General features: G+C 37.2%; 1 protein-coding gene across 1 annotated transcript in view; it reads left to right on the top strand.

Moving 5' to 3' along the window:
* The window catches only part of ITGB1 (integrin subunit beta 1), a 44,023-nt gene extending 19,905 nt beyond the window's left edge, over positions 1–24,118 (top strand). Inside the window, exons 4-16 of the mRNA XM_020872701.2 lie at positions 2,525–2,747; positions 4,201–4,371; positions 4,944–5,182; positions 9,181–9,336; positions 10,103–10,198; positions 10,481–10,570; positions 12,189–12,329; positions 12,497–12,696; positions 14,109–14,347; positions 14,560–14,782; positions 15,446–15,678; positions 17,445–17,611; positions 22,886–24,118. Coding sequence (XP_020728360.1) covers positions 2,525–2,747; positions 4,201–4,371; positions 4,944–5,182; positions 9,181–9,336; positions 10,103–10,198; positions 10,481–10,570; positions 12,189–12,329; positions 12,497–12,696; positions 14,109–14,347; positions 14,560–14,782; positions 15,446–15,678; positions 17,445–17,611; positions 22,886–22,951 — 2,244 coding nt within the window. The 3' untranslated portion in view covers positions 22,952–24,118. The remainder of the gene's footprint in view (positions 1–2,524; positions 2,748–4,200; positions 4,372–4,943; positions 5,183–9,180; positions 9,337–10,102; positions 10,199–10,480; positions 10,571–12,188; positions 12,330–12,496; positions 12,697–14,108; positions 14,348–14,559; positions 14,783–15,445; positions 15,679–17,444; positions 17,612–22,885) is intronic.
* The last annotated feature ends 3,233 nt before the right edge of the window (positions 24,119–27,351 follow it).

The following is a 27,351-nucleotide window of genomic DNA, read 5'->3' on the forward strand; positions in this document are numbered from 1 at the left end:
TTATTCTTTTAATAATTTAGCCTTTGATCTTTGTGGTTCAGTTCTTAAATTATTAAAGGTATTTTGGGATATGTGTACTTGAGTTCTGTGATCTGAATTTCCTGGATTGGTTAATATCTGGAGATGGATGGTGCACTGGGCCTGTCCTTTGACAGCATTTTAGGTTTGATCATACATGAAGGGAGGGCAGCTTTGAACTCTGAACCATCAGACCTATGGCATTCCAGTTGTTTTTCCAAGTACAAAAAGGCTCTCATTTAGTGTTACGTTTCCCTTAAAAGAATAACTGATCAAAACTATCGTGTATTCTTTTTTATGAATATCCTCACTTTATGCAGCACCATGAAATCGATAGATAATAAATACCATATAAAACTGAATACAAAGTGACCCTAAATGAAAGGCATTTCCTCGTTTTTCTAATGAAAAGATGTTAAAAAAAGACTTTTGGCCAACTAAACAATTTTTAGGGGTATATGTGAAATAATTAAATGGCTATTATAAGTACACATTTAAAAATGATATGCACAAATACACATGTATACACTGTTGTTGTTCCCCTTTCTCATACTTATGAAAAACTTATTTAGAATCTTTACATCTTAGGGCTTCCCAGGTGGCACAGTGGTAAAGAATCCACATGCCAATGCAGGAGTTGAAAGAGATGTGTGTTTGATCTCTGGATCTGGAAGATCCCTTGGAGTAGGAAATGGTGACCCACTCCAGTATTCTTGCCTGGGAAATCCTATGGATAGAGGAGCCTGGTTGGCTGCAGTCCATGGGGTCGCAAAGAGTTGGACATGAGTGAGTGCACACATATGTGCATACACACACACACACATTTTTTTTTCCTTTATTTTTTTATTAGTTGGAGGCTAATTACTTTACAGTATTGTATTGGTTTTTGCCATACATTGACATGAATCAGCCATGGATTTACATGTGTTCCCCATCCTGAACCCCCCTCCCAGCGCGCGCGCGCACACACACACACACACACACACACACACACACACACATTTTAACAGCAGTTTTTTGCTTTCACTAAAAGTACTTCTGAGTTATCTGATAAAAATAACACATTTAAAAAAAAATGGTAGTAATGAATATTTATTAGCTGCTGTTTATTTTCCAAGTACAGAAAAGATCCTGGATGCATTATATTAATGCATTTCTAACACACCTTCCTATTATAAACAAGAATATATTTTGTAGCTATTTCTGTTACTTAAAAATTGTAACTCTTTTTTGTTCTCTGATTCTTTTGGCAAGCATTCTTTTTTTTTTTAAATTGAGATGTTGATGTTTCATATAAATTTCAGGCGTACAACATAGTCACAATTTTTTTAAAGGTTATATTTGACTTGTAGTTATTATAAAATATTGGGAAAAAAGTAAAAGTATTGGCTGTATTCCCTGTGCTGTACAGTGTATCCTTCTTTTAATTGGAGGATAATTGCTTTACAGCGCTATCTTACTTTCCGCTGTACCACAGCATGAATCAGCTACATGTGCACATACGCCCCCTCCCTCTGACACCTCCTCCACCCCCTCCCACCCCACAGGTCCTCACAGCGCTTCGCTGAGCGCTCTGTTGTGCGGCGGCTTCCGCGAGCTGGTTCACACACGGTGGAGGGTCTGTGCCAGGGCCACCCTCCCAGTCCATCCACGCTCTCTCCCCCTCCCCTCTGTCCACATCTCCATTCTCCACGTCTGCATCTCTGCTCTTGGAAGTAGGGTTATCTGTACCACTTTTCTAGATTCCACATAAAACCATTTTAAAATCATGTCACTACTGGAAGTTTTACCCCACACCACAAGTACCATTTACATAGCATTACAACTTTTTGTTTTTAAAAATTCACCCAATGGAAATATATTCTGACCCTGTTACTAAATCATTTGCTTTTTTTTTTTAAAGTAAATTCTAAAAGGCTTTTTCCTAATAATAGCCAATAGTTTTTTTTTTTTAACTTCCAAGAATACTTACTAAATCTGTGGTAAATTTCTTGGTGTCCTTTTTAAAAAAGGTTTTGGGCTCATATGTTTTCCCTAGTATTGAGTTATTCAAAATATCATGAAGGAAAATGCTATCTAATATGAAAGACTTCTAAGAATTTTTCTAAGGGAAATTTTGGGAAGAGTATTTGTCTGTCATTTGGGCATGTTCATTATTAATGATTCTTAACCTTGCTGAATAATTTCACAAAAAAATTTTCTTTGAGTAGATACTCTGAATTTGAACATGAAACAGTTAAAACATACACTTAAGTCCTACTAAATATTTCTAAAATAATACAGTACTAGTTATGTATTAGTAATAAACATAACTACCTTCAAGGAGAAATGTTTTTGTTTTGTTTATTATGGTTTGGATGAAGGGAACAACATTTTGCTTAAAACCAGAGACGAAGTACATTAGACATGTTACCTGATTTTTGCAATTTAATTGGTTATTTGCAATTATTTAAAAGGTTTGACCATTTTATACCATATTTATACCTATATTTTACATGTCATTTAGACATTTTTACAAGAAGGTATGCCTACATCTGCTCGATGTGATGATTTAGAAGCCTTAAAAAAGAAGGGCTGTCATCCAAATGACATTGAAAATCCCAGAGGCTCCAAAGATATAAAGAAAAATAAAAATGTAACGAACCGAAGCAAAGGAACAGCAGAGAAGCTGCAGCCAGAAGATATCACTCAAATCCAGCCACAGCAGTTGGTTCTGCAGTTACGATCAGGTGTGGAAATCTAACTCTAGGAGTGCCTTTGGGTCCACTTGAGCTTCCAGATAACGTTATATAAGTTCTGTTGAGAAATGTTGAGTATGTTAACTTTTAGAAATGTTTTGAATTTTTGGCAGATATAATTTGTCGGATCATGTACCTGACGTGTTGCCTAATGTCCACAGTAAATTCTGTTAAAGATTCAGAAAGAATTATTAATAGATTTAGTGGGCTTTTCAAAAATAAAAATACCCATCTTCTGGTGTAACTATATAACATAAAGATAACATTTTAATCTATTTTCTCCTTTGTTTTTGTACACTACTGTTAAATAAAATACTAAGGTTTTCATAAGAATCTGCCACAGCCCTGCATCTGGAAAAAAGAAAAAATATGCCCCGTTCTCTTCCGATCTCCAGCCCCTTCCACTCAGAGGACTCACTTGTGCCCTCCCCACTCCCTCCCCTGTTACAGCCCTCTCTTCAGCCTGGTGCCTCTAGACCTGCTCTGGCCAACCTCCGCTGGCACCTGAAACCGCCAGGCCCGACGGACCCTCGTCAGGCCTTTTTATTCCCTTATTTAACTCTTCTGTACAAATGATGCCTTTGAGCTTCTCTAAAGGTTCTCTTTTTGGCTTCTGCGATAACACTCCTGCTTTCCTTCTTATCTCTTACCAGTACCTTCCAGTCTTCTTTCTGTGCCTTTTCTCTTCCTTCCTCTTTGTAGTCCGCTCAACTGTTGGCCTTCCTCTCCTGGCTTTGAAGCCCTTTGTGTGCTGCAACGCAGACTTTTTTCCTCTAAAGCTCCAAACACAGTTGTCTAGCTGCCTACTAGAAATCTATATAGAGAAAATTTGCAAGTTAAAAACTAAATGACCTTCTACTCGTGTATTTTCTGAGTCTTTTTCAACTCATACCTCTGGTACATCTCTTCTGTGTCCTTAGTGGTTTCATATCTTTATCCTCTTTTTTTCCCCCCCTATAATTTCTTAACAAGTTTGTCTCTTTAATCATCTTTAAAACTTCTCATCAGGTTTTCTTAAGTGAAAATCAGATTACTTTATTCACTGCACACAGTGCATCCCATAGACTAGAGAAGAGTCTTCACTTGACAGCGTCAGTCTCTAAAACGTCCGGTGTACCCTGCCTCACCCACCCCGTCTAGTTTGTGTTGTTCCCTATCTGTTTTCCTTTGTCGTAGTTAGCAACCCACTATTTGCCTGTCTTGCCCACTGTAGATTGGGAATGCTGTCTTTTTCATCATTCCTGGGGCCTGGCATTTTAAGTATTTGTGAATAAAAAGAGTACACAGCCATTGATTGAATTACCTATGGAATGCCCTGGTTTTTGTAAAAACTATGTGAATAATACGGTTTATTCTATAGTGTTGACCTTATCAATCTGATTTACTTGTCTTTTCCATTTGCTTTTGATTGTTGGTGAGCTGGTTTTCTCATCTCATTAATTAGGGGAGCCACAGACATTCACACTGAAATTCAAGCGGGCTGAAGACTATCCCATCGATCTCTACTACCTCATGGACCTCTCCTACTCCATGAAAGACGATTTGGAGAATGTGAAAAGTCTGGGAACAGATTTGATGAATGAAATGAGGAGGATCACTTCAGACTTCCGAATTGGTAGGAATTTTGAGAAAATTAATAATTTTCATTTGTGCAAATCTTGGCAGTTTTATTCTTCACTACATACATGTGAGATTAGGACGCTGGATTTTAGGTTTTTCTTTCTGAGAGGACTGATAATCCTGTCACATGGCTAATGATTTTTCTGCCTTCTTGTTCCTCTTGTTACTATAAAAAAGAAAGAGTCACTCAGTCATGTTTGACTCTTTGTGACCTGTGGGCTGTAGCCCGCCAGGCTCCTCTGTCATGAAATTTCCCAGGCAAGAATACTGGAGTGAGTTGCATTCCCTTCTCCAGGGGATCTTCCCGACCCAAGGATGGAGCCTGGATCTCATGGATTGCAGGCAGATTCTTTGCCATCTGAGCTGCCAGGGAAGCCCTTCTTACTACAGACTGCCATGTTACTTGACACACATCACACCACATAGATAATAAACTGCATGTTTGTTGTTACAGGAATTTATTCATTCATTTGCTGGTCTTATAAACAATGTTGATTACTTGATTTTTTTTAATGCAGTTTAACCATCCACCCTCCATCATCACTGCATGTGTATTTCCCTCCACAGGGTTTGGCTCTTTCGTGGAGAAAACTGTGATGCCTTACATTAGCACAACACCAGCTAAACTCAGGAACCCTTGCACAAATGAACAGAACTGCACGAGCCCATTTAGCTACAAAAATGTGCTCAGCCTTACTGATAAAGGGGAAGTATTTAATGAACTTGTCGGCAAGCAGCGCATATCTGGAAATTTGGATTCACCAGAAGGTGGCTTTGATGCAATCATGCAAGTTGCAGTTTGTGGAGTGAGTGCATTCATTCTCTACAAGGGGATATTATTTGTGTGGATCTTAAGTGTGATTTTTCTGTCAGAAAATATTACCTTAATTTCTATATCATACTGATAAATCCCTTAAATTCCCTCCCAACTGCGAGTGGTTTAAAAAAAAGCATAGTTAATCTGGATTTTGAAAGCCAAAATGCTCGCCATTTGAACCAGTGGGGCAATGTAGCTTTAGCTGGTGTTCTAGGTTTTTTAAAGAGGCTCAGGGTACCCTGGCTTTCCAGCTTTGTGACAGAGATGGTATTGGGGTTATCTGAGACGTCACCAGGAACATTAAAGATGCTGAAATAGATGGTGTGTCAGACACCATTTTCCTTTGGTTAGTTTTCTTCTTCTTATCTTTGAGAGTCATCTTCCCCATGTCTTAGTAATTTAAAAAGAAAGTTTTAAGTCTTAATTTGAAAGCTGTATGAGAATAGATATTCTGAGAAGTCATATAATGTTTGTAATTTTAATTACAAGATTTTCAGTGATTTTTTGTCCTCCATTGGACTGGTGGTTAGAATTTTTTGACCCAATTACCAGCTGAAAATTTTAGGTGACCTCTTAATGATGTCGCTGAGGATGAAAGTAGGAAACATTGTGAGCTAGATGAAGTTTTATCTGTCTCATTCCCCTCCGCCCTTTTCCTTATAGTACCTCTGTGCCCTAAAAGACCTTTCTCTTCCAGATGCTTCTTAATGGTTACTCAACCAAGTTTTAGTATGCTATTCGATACCCAAGATGATAATATAATATAGTGCTTGAGATAACAGTCTTTAGAATGTTAGGACAAAGCTTCAAATGTTCCCATCACTGCTCATCCACTAGGCAGTTTCCTTGCCATTGTAGAGGGCTGTTTCCTTCTCCTAAAGAGATGATAACAGATAGACCTTAGGAAGTTTAAATATGGTAATCCATAGATAGTGCAAGTAGCCAGCAAACAGTTAACAACTATTGTGGTCACTCTTGACTTGCACCAGGGTAGATGCAGGTTAAGGATAGTCTCTACTTTTAAAGGGGAAGAGAAGTTTTCCAGGCGGTGCCTAGCTTGATGCCTGTTTCCTCTCCAGCCATTCATTTGTGATCCCACTAGAAGCTCATATGGAGAAAGCATTCTCTGTGCTGTCTCTGCCTGAACCTCAGCCTCGAGATTAAAACAGGCCATGGTATCCTGGCCGCTGCTCTCTGCTCCCTGTGCTGACTGAGAGTAGCTGTTCCACTTACTTCTCTAAATGCAGAAGAGACAGATATTCCAACTGGTCTGCCAGCATGAATAAACTTAATTCCTGCCTTCAAGGATTTTCTAGTTTTAGGAGGATATATACAGATGTACAGAGTAAATAAAGACAGATTATTATAAAATTACCATTCAAGAGCATTTTACCACTACTTTAAATTTTTTGCTGAATAAGGTGGAGAATAAAATAAATGAACAAACAGTACTGATGGATTAAAGGGTGGATTTAAGCAGAGTCAAGTCTTTGAAGAAGATCCTTTTTTCTAGAATTAAAAAGGCTTTTTTAATATGGTGGCTGATAAAAGGGAGTACATGCTCCAGAAGGTGGAGTAGGTATGGGTGGGAAGGGGAGGTAACAGTGTTTAGATTCAAAGTTGGGTGTGGGCTGAGACATTGTTTATTCATTAAGCACCTATTAGTGCTACATGAACTATGGACAGAGGTTCGTGACACTGTACAGGAGACAGGGATCAAGACCATCCCCATGGAAAAGAAATGCAAAAAAGCAAAATGGTTGTCTGAGGACACCTTACAAATAACTGAAAAGAAGAGAAGCCAAAAGCAAAGGAGAAAAGGAAAGATTCCCATTTGAATGCAGAGTTCCAAAGAATAGCAAGGAGCAATAAGAAAGCCTTCCTCAGCGATCAATGCAAAGAAATAGAGGAAAACAATAGAATGGGAAAGACTAGAGATCTCTTCACGAACATTAGAGATGCCAAGGGAACATTTCATGCAAAAATGGGCTCAATAAAGGACAGAAATAGTATGCACCTAACAGAAGCAGAAGATATTAAGAAGAGGTGGCAAGAATACACAGAAGAACTACAAAAAAGATCTTCACAACCCAGATAATCACAATGGTGTGATCACTCACCTCGAGCCAGACATCCTGGAATGGGAAGTCAGGAGGGCCTTAGGAAGCATCACTACGAACAAAGCTAGTGGAGGTGATGAAATTCCAGTTGAGCTATTTCAAATCCTGAAAGATGATGCTGTGAAAGTGCTGCACTCAATATGCCAGCAAATTTGGAAAACTCAGCAGTGGCCACAGGACTGGAAAAGGTCAGTTTTCATTCCAATCCCTAAGAAAGGCAATCCCAAAGAATGCTCAAACTACCGCACAATTGCACTCATCTCACGTGATAGTAAAGTAATGCTCAAAATTCTCCAAGCCAGGCTTCAGCATTACGTGAACTGAGAACTTCCAGATGTTCAAGCTGGTTTTAGAAAAGGCAGAGGAACCAGAGATTAAATTGCCAACATCTGCTGGATCATCGAAAAAGCAAGAGAGTTCCAGAAAAACATCTATTTCTGTTTTATTGACTATGCCAAAGCCTTTGACTGTGTGGATCACAATAAACTGTGGAAAATTCTGAAGGAGATGGGAATACCAGACCACCTGACCTGCCTCTTGAGAAACTTGTATGCAGGTCAGGAAGCAACAGTTAGAACTGGACATGGAACAACAGACTGGTTCCAAATAGGACAAGGAGTATGTCAAGGCTGTATATTGTCACCCTGCTTATTTAACTTATGTGCAGAGTACATCATGAGAAACGCTGGGCTGGATGAAGCACAAGCTGGAATCAAGATTGCCGGGAGAATTATCAATAACCTCAGATATGTAGATGACACCACCCTTATGGTAGAAAGTGAAGGAGAACTAAAGAGCTTCTTGATGAAAGTGAAAGAGGAGAGTGGAAAAGTTGGCTTAAAGCTTAACATTCAGAGAACTAAGATCATGGCATCTGGTCCCATCACTTCATGGCAAATAGATGGGGAAACAGTGGAAACAGTTTCAGCCTTTATTTTGGGGGGCTCCAAAATCACTGCAGATGGTGATTGCAGCCATGAAATTGAAAGACGCTTATTCCTTGGAAAGTTATGACCAACCTAGATAGCATATTAAAAAGCAGAGACATTACTTTGCCAACAAAGGTCCATCTGGTCAAGGCTATGGTTTTTCCAGTGGTCATGTATGGATGTGAGAGTTGGACTGTGAAGAAAGTTGAGCACCGAAAAATTGATGCTTTTAAACTATCGTGTTGGAGAAGACTCTTGAGAGTCCCTTGGACTGCAAGGAAATCCAACCAGTCCATCCTAAAGGAGATCAGTCCTGGGTGTTCATTGGAAGGACTGATGCTGAAGCCGAAACTCCAATACTTTGGCCACCTCATGTGAAGAGTTGACTCATTGGAAAAGACCCTGATGCTGGGAGGGATTGGGTGCAGGAGGAGAAGGGGATGACAGAGGATGAGATGGCTGGATGGCATCACTGACTCGATGGACATGAGTTTGAGTAAACTCTGGGAGTTGGTGATGGACAGGGAGGCCTGGCATGCTGGGATTCATGGGGTTGCAAAGAGTCGGACACGACTGAGCAACTGAACTGAACAGCGCTACTACTGGAGATAAGATGATGCACGAAACCAGACGTGGTCCCAGCCATGTGGAGTGGAGCTACCTTGTAGTGGGGAGAGGGACACTGACTTTAAAAGGTAGTTTTTAAAAACAGAGCTGAGACAGACAGCTAGGCAGGGTGAAGTGTTACAGTGAGGCGGGGGAGTTTTATTCAGCGGGCTCTGTGCCTTTATCAGCGAGGATGTTATTAGCATTGTGAAAAGAGAAAATACAGAATTAAGTTGAAAGTATAGTGGTAGCCTGTATAAAGATTAAAAGATTTAATCTTTGCTGGATTTCTGTAGGTAGTATTTTAATATTGAAATCCTTTTCTTTTCAAGTCACTCATTGGTTGGAGGAATGTGACACGGCTGCTGGTGTTTTCCACGGATGCTGGGTTTCACTTTGCTGGAGATGGGAAACTTGGTGGCATTGTTTTACCAAATGATGGACAGTGTCACCTGGAAAATGATGTGTACACAATGAGCCATTATTACGTAAGTGCTTGGCGCCTTACATATTAAGTGGATTCGGGTTTTTAGAGTATTATGGGTAATGGGCTTGTGGGGTTTTGAGGATTGGGGTTTTGTTATTTTGGTAAGTTGGGCCCTGACCTAATGCGCAGGAAAGCTTTGTTGCTGTTTTGAGGCTGTGGCTTTGTGCCTTCTTCCTTCCGCGTAGCTGGGGGCCTGGCGGAGGTGAAGGGAGCTGCTGACTCCTGGCCCTGCACCCCAGCCCAAAGCTGTCTCCTCTCACTCGGCCCATGAAGGGGTGGCAAGTTTGATACTATGTCTAAACACATCATTTGTATAGTTTTAAACTCCTTGTCTTATTTATATATGACTTAAGAAAGTAGGCCTCCTGCCTCTACAGAAGATAAACACTGGCAATTTATTCAAGGTCTGGAAGAAATCTAAACCTTGCTAAATCTTCGTCTTTTTCTTAGTGATAATATAACCTTTAATTATGGCAGTTTTTCAATTTCATTGTTCTGACATTTAATATACATAAGGTAATCTTTTAAAAATCTTTCTTATTGAAATTTTTACGCACACATAAAAATAGAAAAGGATTAGAAACTCACTAGACAGCACCCAGTTCAGCAATAATTTGTGTTGTTTCAGGCAATCTTGCGTGAATAATCCAGATATATCTGCAAATCATTATTTTCAGAAAGTGTTAAAAAACTGGAGTAGACTGAGAAACAAAACTGGAGTAGACTGGATATAATTACATACTAAATTTTATTACTTAATTTCTTAGGATTATCCTTCTATTGCTCACCTTGTCCAGAAACTAAGCGAAAATAACATTCAGACGATTTTTGCAGTTACTGAAGAATTTCAGCCTGTTTACAAGGTAAATATATACGTGTGAGATCAAAATAGGAACACATTTTTAGATCCTTATTGTTTAGTCATCAAAGGCACAATGATATGTCTGAATTGAAATGTGGGAAAATGTCATCAGATAGAAAGGCTAGATTTTACAAACGTGGTATTATATTGGAAAATTAGTTATTTTTAGGTCTGACTCCTTATTTAGGATATATATATCAAGAAATGGTTTTTAAAAATAAATAGTAGGTACTTAGTAGTTGCTAATTAGTCAAATTTTATAGGTTTTATCTTTTAATTGCAGGAACTGAAAAATTTGATCCCTAAGTCAGCAGTAGGAACATTATCTGCGAATTCCAGCAATGTGATTCAGTTGATCATCGATGCGTACAATGTGAGTGCATTCTAAGTAAGATCTGTCTTGGGCAGTACCCTGTTGAGAATACTTTGCTCAAAAAAAGTAAAACTCCTTTCATACACAATTTAGCAGGCCCCAGAAGACAATGTAAAACTTGTATGTAAAGTTCTGTATGTGGAGGAAAAAATCATTCTCTTACAAAAATGTGTTTGCAAGGCAAAATAAAAGGCATGGCGGGGGGTGGATTTCTAAATTCTGTTTGAATGTCATTAAGTAATAAGTCTCCTTTTTGGAAAACAAGTATGAAACAGCTTCCATTTAGATTTATAGGATTACCTGTCTTCTTTATTTCCCTTCATTTTATAGATTCATAGATTTTGATGAATTGTGCCAGAAAAGCTTTTTTTTTTTTTTTGCTAATTCTTCTCTTGCCATATTTCTCTGTGCATAGTACATATTTCTCTTGTACATAGTTCTCTGTTCTCAAGTGGTATACACACAGTCACATGTGTATGTACCATAAAATATATATGAATGCATACATGACTTCTTAAAGTAAGATTTATAAGATTTTTACGCCATGTGGAAGGAAGTTGAAATTAAAGAGGAATTGTTCATCTCGAGTTTAGTTCCGAGTACTTCAGGGATACTCATTAAGCCTTGGTCAGTAACTGTTTTAAGTCATCGGAGGCCTTTGTAATACAACTGTAACCATCCTGTGCTGCATACACCAGCTCCAGCCCTTCGACGAGTTGAATTTTATTTTCTACCTCATGCCAGGGGTTTCCAAAATGTTTTGGAAAGACCCTACTTAGATTTTTACAGACTTTCTAGATTCTGGTTTTCCCCTGTCACCCCCATAGTCGTTAGCATATCTTAATGTTTTCCTAACTCCATCTGCAGAGTGGTATGACCAGGACCGAACTTGCCGCTGCAGCCTTCTCCATTTGTCCTGCGCCCTCTGCTGTTCTACAGAAGCACTGGCTTGAACCCTCCACTGGGGTTTTCTTTCTTTGAGGGAGTGGGGCTGGCCTGCAGTGGCCCCTAAGCAGATTTGTCCCAGCCTCTGTAGCAGACTGTTAACCTTTGTCCTCGGTGAGCTGAGGCTTCCCTGGTGGCTCAGGCGGTAAGGAATCCGCCCGCAGTGCAGGAGACCCCAGTTTGATCCCTGAGTTGGAAAGATCCCCTAGAGAAGGGAATGGCGGCCCACTCCAGTATTCTTGCCTGGAGAAATCTCTGGACAGAGGAGCCTTGTGGGCTGTAGACCATGGGGCTACAAAGAGCCATGACTGAGCGACTAACACTAGTGAGCTAGCAGTGGCAGGGCAGAGGAGAGTGTGTTGCCAGTGGAGAAAGAAAGTGTTCTGAATTCTTAGTACTCTTCATAATTAATATTAGGCCTCTCTGCTGTGTCATTAAAATTTTAACCAGAACACTCTTCAGTCATGTACATTATTTCGAATAATTGGTTGTTACTTATTTGAGCCCATATCTCTGGGTTTTGGGTTTTCTAGTCACTCAAGATTAGGCTTCCAATATTTAAATAATACTGTTTCCTTAACAGCTCATTTTATCTGTGGAATTTATGAATTCAGCTTACTTTATAGTATCATTTGTTTGCCTTTTCATCTTATTTCATTAGTCTTTCTTTTAGTCCCTTTCTTCAGAAGTCATTTTGGAAAACAGCAAATTACCGGAAGGAGTAACAATAAATTACAAGTCTTACTGCAAGAACGGGGTGAATGGAACAGGGGAAAATGGGAGAAAATGCTCTAATATTTCCATTGGGGATGAGGTATGTTCTGTAAACATTTTTCTGAAGTAAAAGAAAAAGCTTACTTGTTTATGAGCAATCTAGCTTATAATATGAGAAACAGTTAAATATAACTTGAGTAGCTTTTTGAAGAATTTTTAGTAGATTTAAATTGCTTAGATTTTAACTTATCTTGTTTTCCTTTTAAGGTTCAATTTGAAATTAGCATAACTGCAAATAAATGTCCAAATAAGAACTCTGAAACCATTAAAATTAAGCCTCTGGGCTTCACTGAGGAAGTGGAGATTATCCTTCAGTTCATCTGTGAATGCGAGTGCCAGGGTGAAGGCATCCCAGGAAGCCCCAAGTGCCACGACGGCAACGGGACCTTTGAGTGTGGGGCCTGCAGGTGAGCTGGCGGCACGCACGGTGCGGGGCATGGCAGCCGGGACGGCTGGAGGCCGGCCTGCCTGAGCGTCCCAGAAAGTTTCTGTGGGGGCCGATAAATTATTCTTCCAGCTACTGTTGCTCACCACAAGATCAGTTTGATCATCTTGTGTGTGTGTTCTTTATAGAAAGCTCTTCTCTGCCTTTTTTTCCTCAGGCAGGCTACCTTTTATTCTAAAATAAAAGCTTTTGTAGCCATCCAAGATGTTACTTAACAAATGTTTATGGTAGCATTTGGGTTTTTCTCTCGTGATAGCAATCTGAACTCCAGAGCTCAGTAAGCTTATAGAAAATAATAAGCGATTTTATAGGGGAACTGGAATTAGGAATTAACAAAGGATGTTCAGCTTGATATTACATGTACTTCTGCATTGTTGGAATAATTTTTAAAAAATTCATGTATTTGTAAAATTAAGCACTATTTTCAGAACATAGAATCTACTACTAACAGAACTTAAGTCAAATTATTTTTAATTTTTATACTGTAAATCTTCCTGTTTCATCTTTCTCCTATTTTTTTTAGAACAGGAGAGAGAACTATTTTGATCCAACTGTCAGCTCCCAAATGACTTAGGCTTTGAAGGGTTTTTAATCATGAGGAAAATTAATGACTGTATTTTGCCATCATTTACTAGCTTCTAAATAACAAAATGTTACATTTTTTATTTTCCATGTCATATCCTGACTGAGTTGTGTAGATACATTTTTAGTAAAATATTATTTATCTGAAAGATCTTGAAAATGTTTTGCCTTCTTTTTGTGTATTTACCATATACAATGTGTATAAGCACTAAGTGTTTTAAAAAGTGTCTGAAAAGTCTGAATCCTTAGGATGAATTTATTTTTAAACATTATGGTAAATGATACATTTAGTATGGTTTTCAACTTCATGTACTTTTTGGGTTGTGTTTTTATCAGTTCAGTCCTTCAGTTGTGTGTTTTTATACTTTTTAGTTTAAAAATTGGGTATAAACTTTTAGTATAAAAATTGGGCAAATAATAGCAAATGTAATATACAGTATATCCTTTGAAAACATACCACACTCTTTAAAAATAAGTTTATCCTTTGTTTCCAAATGTTGTGTTCACCTGTTCATTGCTAGATTGTATTTTCATCTTGATCAGAATGGTTACTTTCCCGAAGAGGAATTTTTTCCTAGGCCCCTGTGTAGATTCTGTATGGATTTGAATAGCTGTGTATGTGTGTACATATGCACATATGTACACTTCTGTGACACATGGCACAAACACTCTCATAAAATTGTAGTCTGAAGATAATGTTTATCATTTTATTTCCTCTCTGTCTTTCTTACCACTTTGTTACCTTCAATTATTTTTATTTTATGTGACTGAAATATTGGACTCTTTGTTTAGGTGCAACGAGGGACGTGTTGGGAGACACTGTGAATGTAGCACAGATGAGGTGAACAGTGAAGACATGGACGCTTACTGCAGGAAAGAAAACAGTTCAGAAATCTGTAGCAACAATGGAGAGTGTGTCTGTGGACAGTGTGTGTGTAGGAAGAGGGACAATACAAATGAAATTTATTCTGGAAAATTCTGCGAGTGTGACAATTTCAACTGTGATAGATCCAATGGCTTAATATGTGGAGGTGAGAATGGGCCTGAAAGTGGTTATAAAATGTGGTCCTATCTAATAAAGTAAAACATGTTTCGAGTTTGCTTAGTGAATAAATAGAAAAGGGGCAGCATTGAGGGTCACTCCATCCCGTGGATACTTCCTTAAATATTATTGTTTTCACTTTTCAGTGCTGTGATTTTATATTGTTACCACTGTTGTGAGATGTGAGATTTTTAATTGCAGGGAATGGTGTTTGCAAGTGTCGAGTGTGTGAGTGCAACCCAAACTACACCGGTAGTGCCTGTGACTGTTCTCTGGATACCACTTCCTGCCTGGCCGTAAATGGACAGATCTGCAATGGCCGCGGCGTCTGCGAGTGCGGTGCCTGTAAGTGTACAGACCCCAAGTTCCAAGGACCAACCTGTGAGATGTGTCAGACCTGCCTTGGAGTCTGTGCTGAGCATAAGTAAGTATTTCTGAGTTGGCTTGAAATAGGTGATTGCTCATTGTCTGTTCACCTGTGTATGATCACATGGTACATAGAACAGTGCTAATCTAGGCCACACTGTAAATAAAGTATCTGTCACATTGAGGCCCACTTTTTAAATCTAAAAATTCTCAATAGCTAGTGTTTGCCACATGATAGTGAATTGTATTGTATGAGTGTGGTGGTACCATTATTTCAACCTGAATTTGGTATTTAATTGAATCCATGTGGTAACCTTTGTTAAATTAATATTACCAATTGCTAATTTATTTACTGCCTTTTGACTAAATAAATGGAAGGTTTTGTCCCTTGTAGAAAGAACCGTAATACTGGCAACACATTTCAAAAGTTATTTTGGTTTTATATTGTATATTTCAGATCTGATAGGGCTAGTTTTATCTTACTACTCATTTGTTTTGGAGGATTTTAGTTTGAGCTGTAATAAATCTATAATTTTACTTAGGAAGCTAGCATCTTTATGTTTAGTTTTCCCACCAAGAAATGTCATGTGTTTCTTCATTTATTCATATCTTCTTTCCTCTCTCTTGGCCTAATTTGATCAAATTTTGAGTCTAGCCCACAAAATCATCTTTAAGCAAATATTATTATAAATAATAAATATAATCATTTGCATTTTAACAGAGAATGTGTTCAGTGCCGAGCCTTCAATAAAGGAGAAAAGAAAGACACATGTGCTCAGGAATGTTCACATTTCAACATTACCAAGGTTGAAAATCGGGACAAATTGCCCCAGCCAGGCCAGGTGGATCCCTTGTCCCACTGTAAGGAGAAGGACGTTGACGACTGCTGGTTCTACTTCACATATTCAGTGAATGGGAACAATGAGGCCACTGTTCATGTTGTAGAGACTCCAGGTAGAAATCTGATCATTTCAAAGTTTTTTGCATTTTCTTTTATGTCTTTCTGCTGCTTAGAGCTTTTGGCAGTTCCCCTCGATCCCTGGGTTGGGAGGATCCCCTGGAGAAGGGAAAGGCTACCCACTCCAGTATTCTGGCCTGGAGAGTTCCATGGACAGTCCATGGGTCGTAAAGAGTCAGACATGACTGAGTGACTTTCACTCACTCACATCTAGGAACAGCTTCCAGCTACTTTACATGACTACTTTACATTCAAGTTGGGACATTTTAAATCTCTTCAAGCTTAAAACAGTATTTAATTAACTATAAGAAATAAGGGAAAGAGAAAGCAAATTTTATGTTATAAAGTGTTTGAAGAGTAAGTGCAGTAACACATATAAAGCCCTTAGGACAGTGCCTGATAGCAGGTACTCAGTAACATCATTACTGATGATATTTTTAATAGCAGCTTGATTTAGGCTTGGACACTGGGAAAGATAATTTGTTATGGCATGAATTTGTTCTGGTTTTCAAGGGATGAATCATTTTTATCTTTCTTTTTTTTCCCTGGGATCTTTTAATACATTCTTTGGAATTTTCTACATTTGTGATTAAGTTATTATTGGAATGTAGTTTTCATTTCTCTAGGATAAATATTAGGAATTGGGGAGAGGGCATATATTGAACTTCAGAAGAAACAGCCAAACTTTTTTAAAGCCTCTGTTATTATTTTGCATTTTCAGGTGTGTGTATTTCAAATACTGTTTTTTGAAGACCAGAACATTAAATTTTACCAAGTTTTTCTTTTGTAGATCTTGCTTCTTACTATCTTAGAACTCTCTGCATAACTCAGCTTCATAAGTATTTTTCTCCTGTGTTTTCTTCTAAAAGTTTTGGTTTCTGGCTTTGCACTTAGGTCCATAACGTATTTTGGGCTGCTCTCAGTATCTGGAGTGGAGGACTAGTTTTTTGTAGGTGGATTTCCAGCAGTTCTTATACCATTTCTTGAAAAGGCTGACCTTTGTCCACTTTGTGAGAAAATAAGATGACCTTAATGTGTGTGGGCCTATTTCTGACTTTTGATTATGTTCCATTAATCTAGGCATCTGTCCCTTAGCCAATATCACACTGTCTCAATTACTGTTGCTTCACGGCTAGTTGTGAAATCTGGTAATGTAAGTTGTCCAACTTTGTTCTTTCCTGAAAGTGTTTTTGAAACACTTTCCTAGTTCTCCTACTTATTTGTAAATTTTAGAATTCACTTGCTTGATATCCACACATGTCCTGCCAGGATTTTGATTGGGATAATATTGAGTTTATAGATCAAGTTGGGAGAGGATTGACATCTAATCAATGAACATACATAAAATCTCTTGATTTATTCAGGTCTTTGACTTTTTAAAAAAATCAGTGTTTAGTAATTTTTAGCATATAAATCTTAAACATATCTTATTAGGTTTATACATAGGTATTTCATGATTTCCGTGCTATTGTAGATAATACTATTTTCTAAGGTTCAGTTTCTAATATATAGAAATCAGCTTTGGTATAATTCATAGAAATACATGATGTTTATTTATTGATCATGTACCTTATGATCTTGTAAACTTATCTGTATCTAGTATCTTTTTTTATAGGTTCTTTTGGATAGTGTGCCCCAAGATACTTATCTTGGAGTTTCAATTCCTGTGTCTTTTGTGAGACTGCATAGCTCTCTGTAGTTTTGGCTGCACTTTCACAGGCTAACCCCCTTGTGTGCGTATCCTTTGCTTTTTACTTTACAGAGTGCCCCACTGGTCCAGACATTATTCCAATTGTAGCAGGTGTGGTTGCTGGAATTGTTCTTATTGGCCTTGCATTGCTGCTGATTTGGAAGCTTTTAATGATCATTCATGACAGAAGGGAATTTGCCAAATTTGAAAAGGAAAAAATGAATGCCAAATGGGACACGGTAAGTTGGAAAACATCTAAAATGGAAGGTGTTTCATAAAGTAAATGTAACGCTTCTAAGACTTGTTTATCAGCTCTAAAGCTGATTACTAAAGTCCTTTAAATATCTCAGTTTCCCCCCAGGATTTATTATTCAGGAAGCTTGCATTCAGTGAAAGACAGAAAACATCTTAAATACATTCCATGAAAAGAAAACAGTTGTAAGAATGTTTCTTCAGGTTACTGTGGTATTTTTATTTTCTTAATAATTTTAATCTGCTCTTTTGCCTTTTCTTCTTATATAAAATAGAATCCTGGGGACTTCCCTGGTGGTGCAGTGGTTAAGACTCATTTCTAATAGAAGGGGTGTGGGTTCAATCCCTGGTTGGGGAACTTAGATCCCACATACTTGGCATGGCCAAAAAAATTAAAAACAAAACCCTAAATAACTGCAGACTATTCAGTGGAAAGCTGCTGCTTTTTTTTTTTTTTTAAATAATTCAACAAAGAACCCTAAGTAGAAATCAGCCACTCAAAAGACTACATGCTGTGTAATTCCATTTATGTAACAGTCTAGAAAAGGCAGACTTATGATAGGGACTAAGCCTGTGGTCTCTAAATTACCCAGATGGGTGTCTTTATACATTTGAGAATTCATGAAACTGTGTATTTTAAAAGGGTATTTTTACTCTGCAAATTACAACTCAGTAACCTTGTTTTATACAAAACCTAAAAGCCGTAAGTGATGAAAATGTATGTCAGCATTAGTGCTTTGAAACGGATTGGAGGCTGGTGTGGCCAAACGTTGGCCGTCTTGTATTCATCTTTTGATACAAGAAGGCAGTGACAATATTCAGTATTTTTCAGGTGTAAATGAACTTTAGTCATTTGCATTTTACAACAGTTTGCTTGGATTTTTAAAAAATAATTTTGGAAGCGTAAAAATAGTAAAAATTCTCTTTTATAAAAGTGTTTAAACACTCATTATACATGTCAGTTTTTTTCTGATGAAATCATTAGAAACTATTTCTTTTACTTTAGCAAGAAAATCCGATTTACAAGAGTCCTATTAATAATTTCAAGAATCCAAACTATGGACGTAAAGCTGGTCTCTAAATTGCCGTTCGTATTTTCTTTCATTTTTCTGTCTTTGCATGTCTTTACTGCACTGCGTGTCTTTCATCACTACCGCTTTTTTTTTTCCCTCTCCAAAGTCTGGCTTTATTTATATGGCTATACTATGGCTTTTCTTTCTGTGTGTTAATAGTATTTAGAAGGGCTTTGGATTAAGCTTTATGGTATAGAAGTAGCAACTGTGTTGTAGTGAAAAGAACGTGTATTGTGATCAGACTGACCTGGGTCGAGTCCCATTAGGTAGAGTGGCACTGGGTCACTTCACTTCCCAGAGCTTTAACAGGGAGTCAGTAACTGTACTGTGTTGTTTTTGGCTAATGACTACAGTATTTGATAGCAGCCTGTCAGTTATAATCCTCACTAGAGTCCCTTGCTTTAGGTGGTATTATCATCCTTGTATGGTAACATCCTTCCATCATATTATATATAACATATTATTATTTGTAAGTTTTAGAGTGAAAAGTGAACATGAAATTTAAATTTCATGTAGAGAAAAACACTACTAGAGTTTTAAATAAAAACTTTGCTGAAAATTTCATAGTGGTAATAAAGCTTGGTTAACCTATTCTCTAAGTTAAGGGAAAGTTATTTTGGCCAGTGTATGCTCTACCTGGGTGACAAATGTATCATTTTCTCTTTTATCAACACTGGACAGGCTTTTCCCTTATAACTGAATTTTCATGAAGTGTTTCCAGCATGTTTTTAATATAATTATGTAAGCCCCTAATACTCTGATAAAAAGGTTGTGATTAGAACCAGTTCTCCTGACTGGTGATCCTGAACTCCTTCCTTTCCTTTATTCTTATTTCACATATGAGAAGACTGAGGCACAGAAGAGTTCGGTAACTTGACCAAGTTCACAAGACTAGTTAGTGGAAAAGCTAAGATTCAAACCCAGGCCACTGGGCTCCAGGGTCTAGGTTCTTAACCACTGGATTGAACTGGTAGCAATCACATGTCTTCAGGAGACACTGTTACCTGGTTAGGTGCAGGGAGATCGCTATAGGAAATGACAGTCTTTGCTATTTTCTGGTAGCTTAAGAATGTTAGTGCTACTGCGACACTACTGAATGCGGCAGTCACTGTTACACCCAGAAACCCATCAATGCAGGTTTGTTTATTTACTCTGATGAATGAGCATATACTTATGCGGTAAGATTTTAAAGTACAGGAATGTTTTATATTTTTAAGAGGTACAGGGAGTACTGATAACATTAGAAACCATTATGTGTCTGAGTTTTTCTTATTTCTAAGCAGCTCTTAAGACTTTTGAAATGGCAGAGTTAAATTTGATGGCAAAAAATTGTCAGATTCATCTTGTGTAGTCTGGTACATTTTCTTAGTAGCATGAGACTTAGTATTCTTTTCTTCCTCACTTAGAGCTTTACAGAAAGAATGTTATTTTTATAAGGAAACTAATTTGCTGGGTTTTTTTTCCTTTCCTCTTTCTGTCATAATCAGATATTGACATTTTATATGGATACTTACATGAAAAAATTTCTGCATCTCCTATTGAAAGGTGAAATTTTTACCTTGCCATATGTTAAATTGTGTTTTGAAGGAAATTATCAGTAACAGTGAAACTTAATGTTTTTATTGTTAAGTCAATTTTTGGTACACTATCACTTCAGCCAAAATAAGCATTTTGGATAATTCAAGATGTGAAAGTTTTGTGAAAAATTTTTAGTTGTTAGTGAAATTCAGGAAAATTAATGGCTACTGGTTATTCTGAGATGTTTTCTCAAGAAAAACGTAAGTAGAAATAAATAGATATTAATGAATGAGCATTAAGAAATTAAATCATGGCTTACAAAGCACTTTTCCAGTATGGGACCCAAGGTTGCTGGTCAGTTATGTCATTAACATATTTCAGATAAATAGGCAGGCAGTCTAATTACTTCAGCACATAAGACCATTCATGTAGGTCCATTTAAAAAAAATAAAATTATCAACTTTGTTAAAGCTCTTCATATGTAAACACATTGAATGTGGGCTGCTAATCTCCCACAGTTGTGCACTGCATTTCTCATATGCAACAGAAATGATGCTGTAGCCACATCAGCCCTTCCAGAGTGAGCACAGATGACATTTACTGAGAACACAGGACTTCCCTGCCGAATGTAACCCTGTTCCTCTTGATTTAAACAGGCTTTTGCTTTTTGTTGGGGTGGGGAAGGGTTGCACTCTGAACAATGGGAACTAATATGCATTATTTTAGCTTACCTCCATTTAAGATGATGCTCAGCGCAGATGGTTTAATCTCTTACCTCTAACCTTGCATGTTAAAATTTTGTTTGAATGGACTTTGAAATAATAATATATATGAAATAATAAATATAAATGTGTAAGGCAGTGTTTTCTCCAGAGGTAAGTTCTGCGATGTAAATTGTACTTCGGTTTCATCTATAACTTAGCCATTTCTTTTGCTTCTCCATGTTTTATTACCTTACAGTTTTTAAGTATTAACTATTAGATTTATCTAATGCATTAAAGAAACTTAATGGTAATTTATTTTCCTAGCATATTTGAAAAACAAATAGGCAGTTCTAGCCTTGCATGATAGGAAAGTGGAAATAGACTCACTTATTTGTACTGATTACTCATTAGAAATGTAGTTGCTAGGATCCATACGTCAGTCTCCATTATGAAATGTCTGCCATTTGGGATCCAGTTGGGACAAGAGCTCAGAATTTCATATCAGATGTGATTTTTGTCATCCAGAGTATATAATGTTTATCTCTGAGGGATCCTGAGTTCTTCTGTGTTTCAGAAATGACTGGGCAGGTTGTGCTTTGTGGAGTGGAGTGAAGGCACAGTGTCAGGTTCCAGACTAACTGCCGAACTGAAGTCAGAGAGGTTTATTCTGTATTTCTCAAGTCCCAGCCTTTATATGTTTTACTTTCCCTCAACGAATTCTTACTCTTTTTTAAAGATGGCATCATCTGCTTCCCCTTTCCCACTCAGAACATACATATGTACCCTTAAAAACTCAACCATATAGATTTCTAACTCTGCATGTGTATATGCTTCTATATACCTTTCAATGTTTTATCTGTAGTCAGTTTCATTTTGACAATATCCTTAATCTCAGTCAATCCCTTTTTTCTTATGCTGTTCCCATTTTATGTATGAGTTCCCTTGTGTACTGTTTGAGAGTTCTTTATCTTCATGTTTGTCATCCACCAAGCTATGCCCTTCTAGGAGGCAGAAATTGTGGCAATGAAAGCTATATCCAAATGTAACCTGAAGTGAAGTGTGGATAAAATTTAAAAGCAAAAATTACTCTTTAGGTGCTTTATATAAATATTTTAAAAATAACCTCAAATTGTTCTATAGTAAAATATGAAACTAAATAGCATTTAAAAATTTTTAAACATTTATTTGATTTGTACTCATGTATTTTCTCTGAGATAGGAATATTTGCCCGTATTTCTCATTTGATTTTCAAGCCTATCTTCAGTTTTAAAGAATAGAGAAAGAATGCTATGGAAGATATTAAAATGTATAATTTAGAATGAGAATTTTTAAAGAAAATGATATGTTTTAAACATCACTGTCAGTGAAGTTATGACTCTTGAAAGATCTCTCATGTTTATGGCTTGGAATCACTTAACACTTCAGTAAAATATAGTATCAAAGATAAAATGTTTTATCAGCATATTGAAGAATAGCAGTTATTTCATGAAGAATGGTAATTATTTTTGTCTAAGCACATTTGGCACTGTGCCCACTTGTGACAGTCTTACCTCAGAATCTCTACACCCTGAGTGGCCAAGCCTCAGAAGAGCACAGACAAGAAAGCCAAGCAGTCTGTTCATTATCAAGCACCTTTGTGCACAATGAGGATTAAGAATCAGGCAGTTGATGGCAGAACAGTTTGTTAAAAACTAGTTTCAAGATAGTATTCAAAACTAGTTTAAAAAAGAGAAGCCATTGACAGCAGATCACCAGTGGAGGAAGGACTTTTCAGAAAGTAAAAGTGCCTTTTCAAAGGCACCTTTAGCCTTGTGGGGCAAAGCTTTCATTTTTCATTTTTTGTAAGCTTTTGATATCTGGACAGATCAAATGGAAATGACTTATGAAAATGGTCTTTAATTTTATAAAATGATATTAAAATTAGATGACTTTAGTAGAGTAACTGATAATTTTTTTCTTTTTTTAGGGTGAAAATCCTATTTACAAGAGTGCTGTGACAACTGTTGTTAATCCGAAGTACGAGGGGAAATGAGCACTGCCTGTGTGTACCCACAGCGCTGAATGCAAAGTAGCAATTCCACAGTCATAGTAAGGTAGCTTCAGGGCAGTGTCACCATGGTTCTCTCATGGGCAGGTTCTGAAAATGTACAATATGTATAATTTGAAAATTTTTTTATTATTTTGAAAATAATGTTATAACCAATGCCAGGGACTGACAAAAGACTTGCCGACAGGATGGTTATCCTTGTCATCTAAGGTCACAATGTGCCTTTTTGACCTTTTCTCCTGGACTAGTGCATCCAGGTCTTACTGGATTAAGCAGTATTTCTAGAGTGATTGAAAGGCAGTAGTTAATGAGGATGATATGAGACTTTCTGTTAATCAAGTGTTAAAACTGATTTCTAGCTTTGCAGACGTCATTTTTCAGTTATACAGAATCCAAAGTAAATGTCCTCCTAGCTAGTTTAGAATCGTTTTAAATGTATTATTTTGCTATTTGCCTGTTAGACATGACTGATGACATACCTGAAAGATGAGTATGTTAGGAGTTACAGGTGTAAAGTAATGAAATATTTGATCTGCAGAGGCCATGGGGAAAGTCAGCTAGGAAGGGAAAACATAGCTTTAAAACCTATGTGCCATTTTAAGAGTTACTTAATCTTGGTAACTTTTATGCCTTCTCTTTGTAAATTCAAGTCTTGGATAAAAGAATTGGGAAATTTTCTGCAAAAAAATAAGTCCTTGATTTAGCATTATCTACATAAAAGCCTTAATTTACATAGTACTTGCTGAATTGGGGACCTCCGGGTGAATTTTATTTTATTCATTTTCTTTTTAAAGCCTGGTGCTTTTTATCACCTCTTCTAATCATTTAATGTATTTGTTTGCAATTTGGGGTAAGACTTTTTTAAAATCAGTACTTTTTCATTGATGTTTTAGCTGTACATTTGCCTTTTTATTGAACATGTGAAGTTGTACTGTGGCTCATTCAATAGCTATCACTTAAGCATTTCTTACTTTAAATTAGTGCTATAACAGACCACTGTATATTTACTTCTCACTGTTTGAATTTCCTGTTTTGTTTCATACTATTCACATTCTTATTTTAAGTGCCTTTTAATTTTAACAGTTCACTTTTTACAATGCTGTTTAGTGAAGTTATTTATTAAATAAAGATGCTTAAAATATTTAAATCAGATGTTTGGGCTCTGTATATTTTGTTAGTTTGTATATGTGACGTTTTTATAGCTTAAAGAGGCTGACAAAAAAAATTTCTGGTATTTTACTTATGCCAAAAGACAGAAGGAAGGAAGGTAGATAGAGTAAAATAAGATTTCAGTCTATTTTTTGGCTCTCCAAATACTGGACAAATCTGCTTCTGTTTCATTCCTACATTAAGCAGAATTAACTCTTTAAGAACATAATCTTAGAGCTGTTGACTTGAAGCTGGAAACTATATCATTTTACTTAAGATTGAGACAGGAAATTGTTACTCTTCTGTTGAGTTTTTTAAATTTTCATTTGTCTTTGATTTATTTATGTTATAAAGTATGTGTATCCATAAAAAGTACTTGTGTGAAGCTTTTGAAAGAAATAGAGCCCTTGCTGGACCATTGCAAGGGTCAGATGTGGGGAAAGCACTGTGGTAGACAGAAGTCCAGCATATTTGCAGTGCCCCTCCTGGTTTTAAAAATGGGTATCATTTTTACCTCTCCCATTTAAATGTATTTCCTAGCTTAGAGTAAATCATCTTTCAGTTGAGGATTATACCTCTTTATGAGAAAAGGACCATCCATTTCACCTTCATTTTCCATTCCTACCACCTACACTGCTGTGTGGTTCAACTCATTTCCTTACACCCACAGTATAACTGAATTTGTATTTTTTTGCTCCACAAGTTTGCTTTTTTTAATGAGATTTTTAAAAATAATATAGGAACATAGTCTACTTTCTATAATACATTATTTTTCTCCTGACACATGTTTTTATAGTTAGATTATAAGCCAGTCATCCCAACCCTGTGCATATATTAAGGAGAAAACTCTTAATTTGAAAAGATACTTAGACATACATGTACACAGTGGACTACCACTCAAAGAATGAAATAATGCCATTTGTAGCAATATGGATGGACCTAGACATTATCATACTAAGTCAGAGACAAATATCCTATGATATTACTTATATGTGCATTATAAAAATAGTGATACAAATAACCTTATTTACAAAAGAGAAATAGACTCAGACATAGAAAACAAACTTATGGTTACCAAAAGGGATTGGGGCAGGGAGATAAATTAGGAGTTTGGGATGAACCTATACACACTATTATATAGTAAACTATAGTAGAATAGGTAAACATCAAGGACTTCTGTATAGCACAGGGAACTAGACTCAATATCTTGTACTAACCTAAAGTGGAAAAGAATAAATATGTAAAACACTCGGCTATATAACTGAAGCTAAGACATTGTACATTGGTATCAATTTAAAGATACCTAGAAAGGAAACAGGAAAATAAGGGAATCAAAGTATGTGTATATATATTAAAAAAAAACCACCAATTAAGACAGGAAAGAGGAACAAAAATGATGAAAGTCATATAAAAAACAGTAATTACTTTAAACAGTTTAAATGTACCAATCAAAAGCTATAGATTAGCTGAATGGCGAAAAAAGAAATTCAACTGTATGTTGTGTATGAGACTTGCTTTTGATTTCAGGACACATGCTGAAAGTAAAAGAATGGAAAAAATGGCAACCAAAAAAGAACAAGAGTGGCCATACTCATGTCAGACAAACTAGACTCGAAACATTATGTAAAGATAAGGTCTAAACGATACAGCAGTTGTAAGTATGTGCTTAGTTGTTTAGTCGTGTCCTACTCTTTGTGACCCCATGGGCTGTAGCCTGCAGGCTCCTATGTCCACGGGGGTCCTCCAGGCAAGAATACTGGATCTTCCCAACCCAGGGATTGAACCCAGGTCTCCGGTACTGCAGACAGATTGTTTCCTGTCTAAGCCACCAGGGAAGCCCAAGAACGCTGGAGTGGGCAGCCTGTCCTTTTCTCCAGGGGATCTTCCGGACCCAGGAATCGAACCAGAGTCTCCTGCATTGCAGGTGGCTTTTTTATCAGCTGCGCTACCAGGGAAGCCCAGTTATAAGTAAAGTTACCTAACACAGTGTATACATATATTTCACAGTATATACATAAAACATTATGTTGTATACCTTAAATGTATTGAAGTTTTACCAGTTATATTTTGATATGATAGAGAATATAGAAAACCAATAGAAAAAAATGAAACTAAAAGCTGGTTTTCTGTCAACAAAGTTGACAAACTCTAAGGAAAAAAATGAATGACTCAAAAGTAGATATTTCAATATAGAACACATTAGTATAGAATTAAATGACTTAATTATCAGAGGGCCTGATATAGGGGATTTATTGGGGGTGGGCTCTGTATTGGTTACTTTGTATTGGAACAGTGCTCTCAGGTGAGTTACCACCTTCAGGAACTGTTCAGCCCTGGGAAGGTCCCAGACGTCAATGCATCAAAAATATAGAAAATAAAAAGGCATGATAAATATACTTCTGTAATACCATCATCTTGTAAGGTACATTTGTCCTAATTAATGAGCCAATATTGACACGTCTTTATTAATAACCAAATTCATCCTATATGGCCTGAGTCTTCCAAACTCATTATGACTATATTTGGAAATTGTGCATTTATGGAAATAACTAAGGTTCAATGATGTCATACAGATAGGGCCTTGATAAGATTAGTGTGCGCATTACAAGAGGAGGAGAGACCAGAGCTCTCTTGCGCTTTGTGCACATATGCTAAGGAAAGGCCATGTGAGAAGACTGTATGCAAGAGAGCTCTCAATAGGAGAAAAAGCCAGGGGGAAATGTGTCTACAGACAGATCAGAAAGATCCTTTTTTTGAAGATGAAGGAAAGGGCCACAAGTGGAGGGAATGTGACCAGCACATGGAAGCCCAAAAAGGCAAAGGAATGGATTCTCTGGTAGAGACTGCAGAAGGGAACACAGGACCACTGACCCCTGATTTTTAGTCTAGTGCAACCTGTGTTGTGCTTTTAGTCTGCCACACGTAGGATAATAAATTTGTGTTAAGCTGATAACTTTGTGATAATTTGTTACAGCAACTGCTGTTCAGTCGTGTCAGACTCTGCGACCCCATGGACTGCCCCATGCCAGGCCTCTCTGTCCCTCACCATCTCCCAGAGTTTGCTAAAGTTTATGTTCATATTGGTGATGCCATCCAACCCATCTCATTCTCTGTCACTTGCTTCTCTCGCCCTCAGTCTTTCCCAGCATCAGGGTCTTTGCCAGTGTGTCAGCTGTTCACATGAGGTGGCCAGATTATTGGAGCTTCAGTATCAGTCCTTCCAGTGATCAGGGTTG

This window comes from Odocoileus virginianus, chromosome 9 (genome assembly GCF_023699985.2).
Source record: "Odocoileus virginianus isolate 20LAN1187 ecotype Illinois chromosome 9, Ovbor_1.2, whole genome shotgun sequence".
In the NCBI taxonomy this organism is placed as follows: domain Eukaryota; kingdom Metazoa; phylum Chordata; class Mammalia; order Artiodactyla; family Cervidae; genus Odocoileus; species Odocoileus virginianus.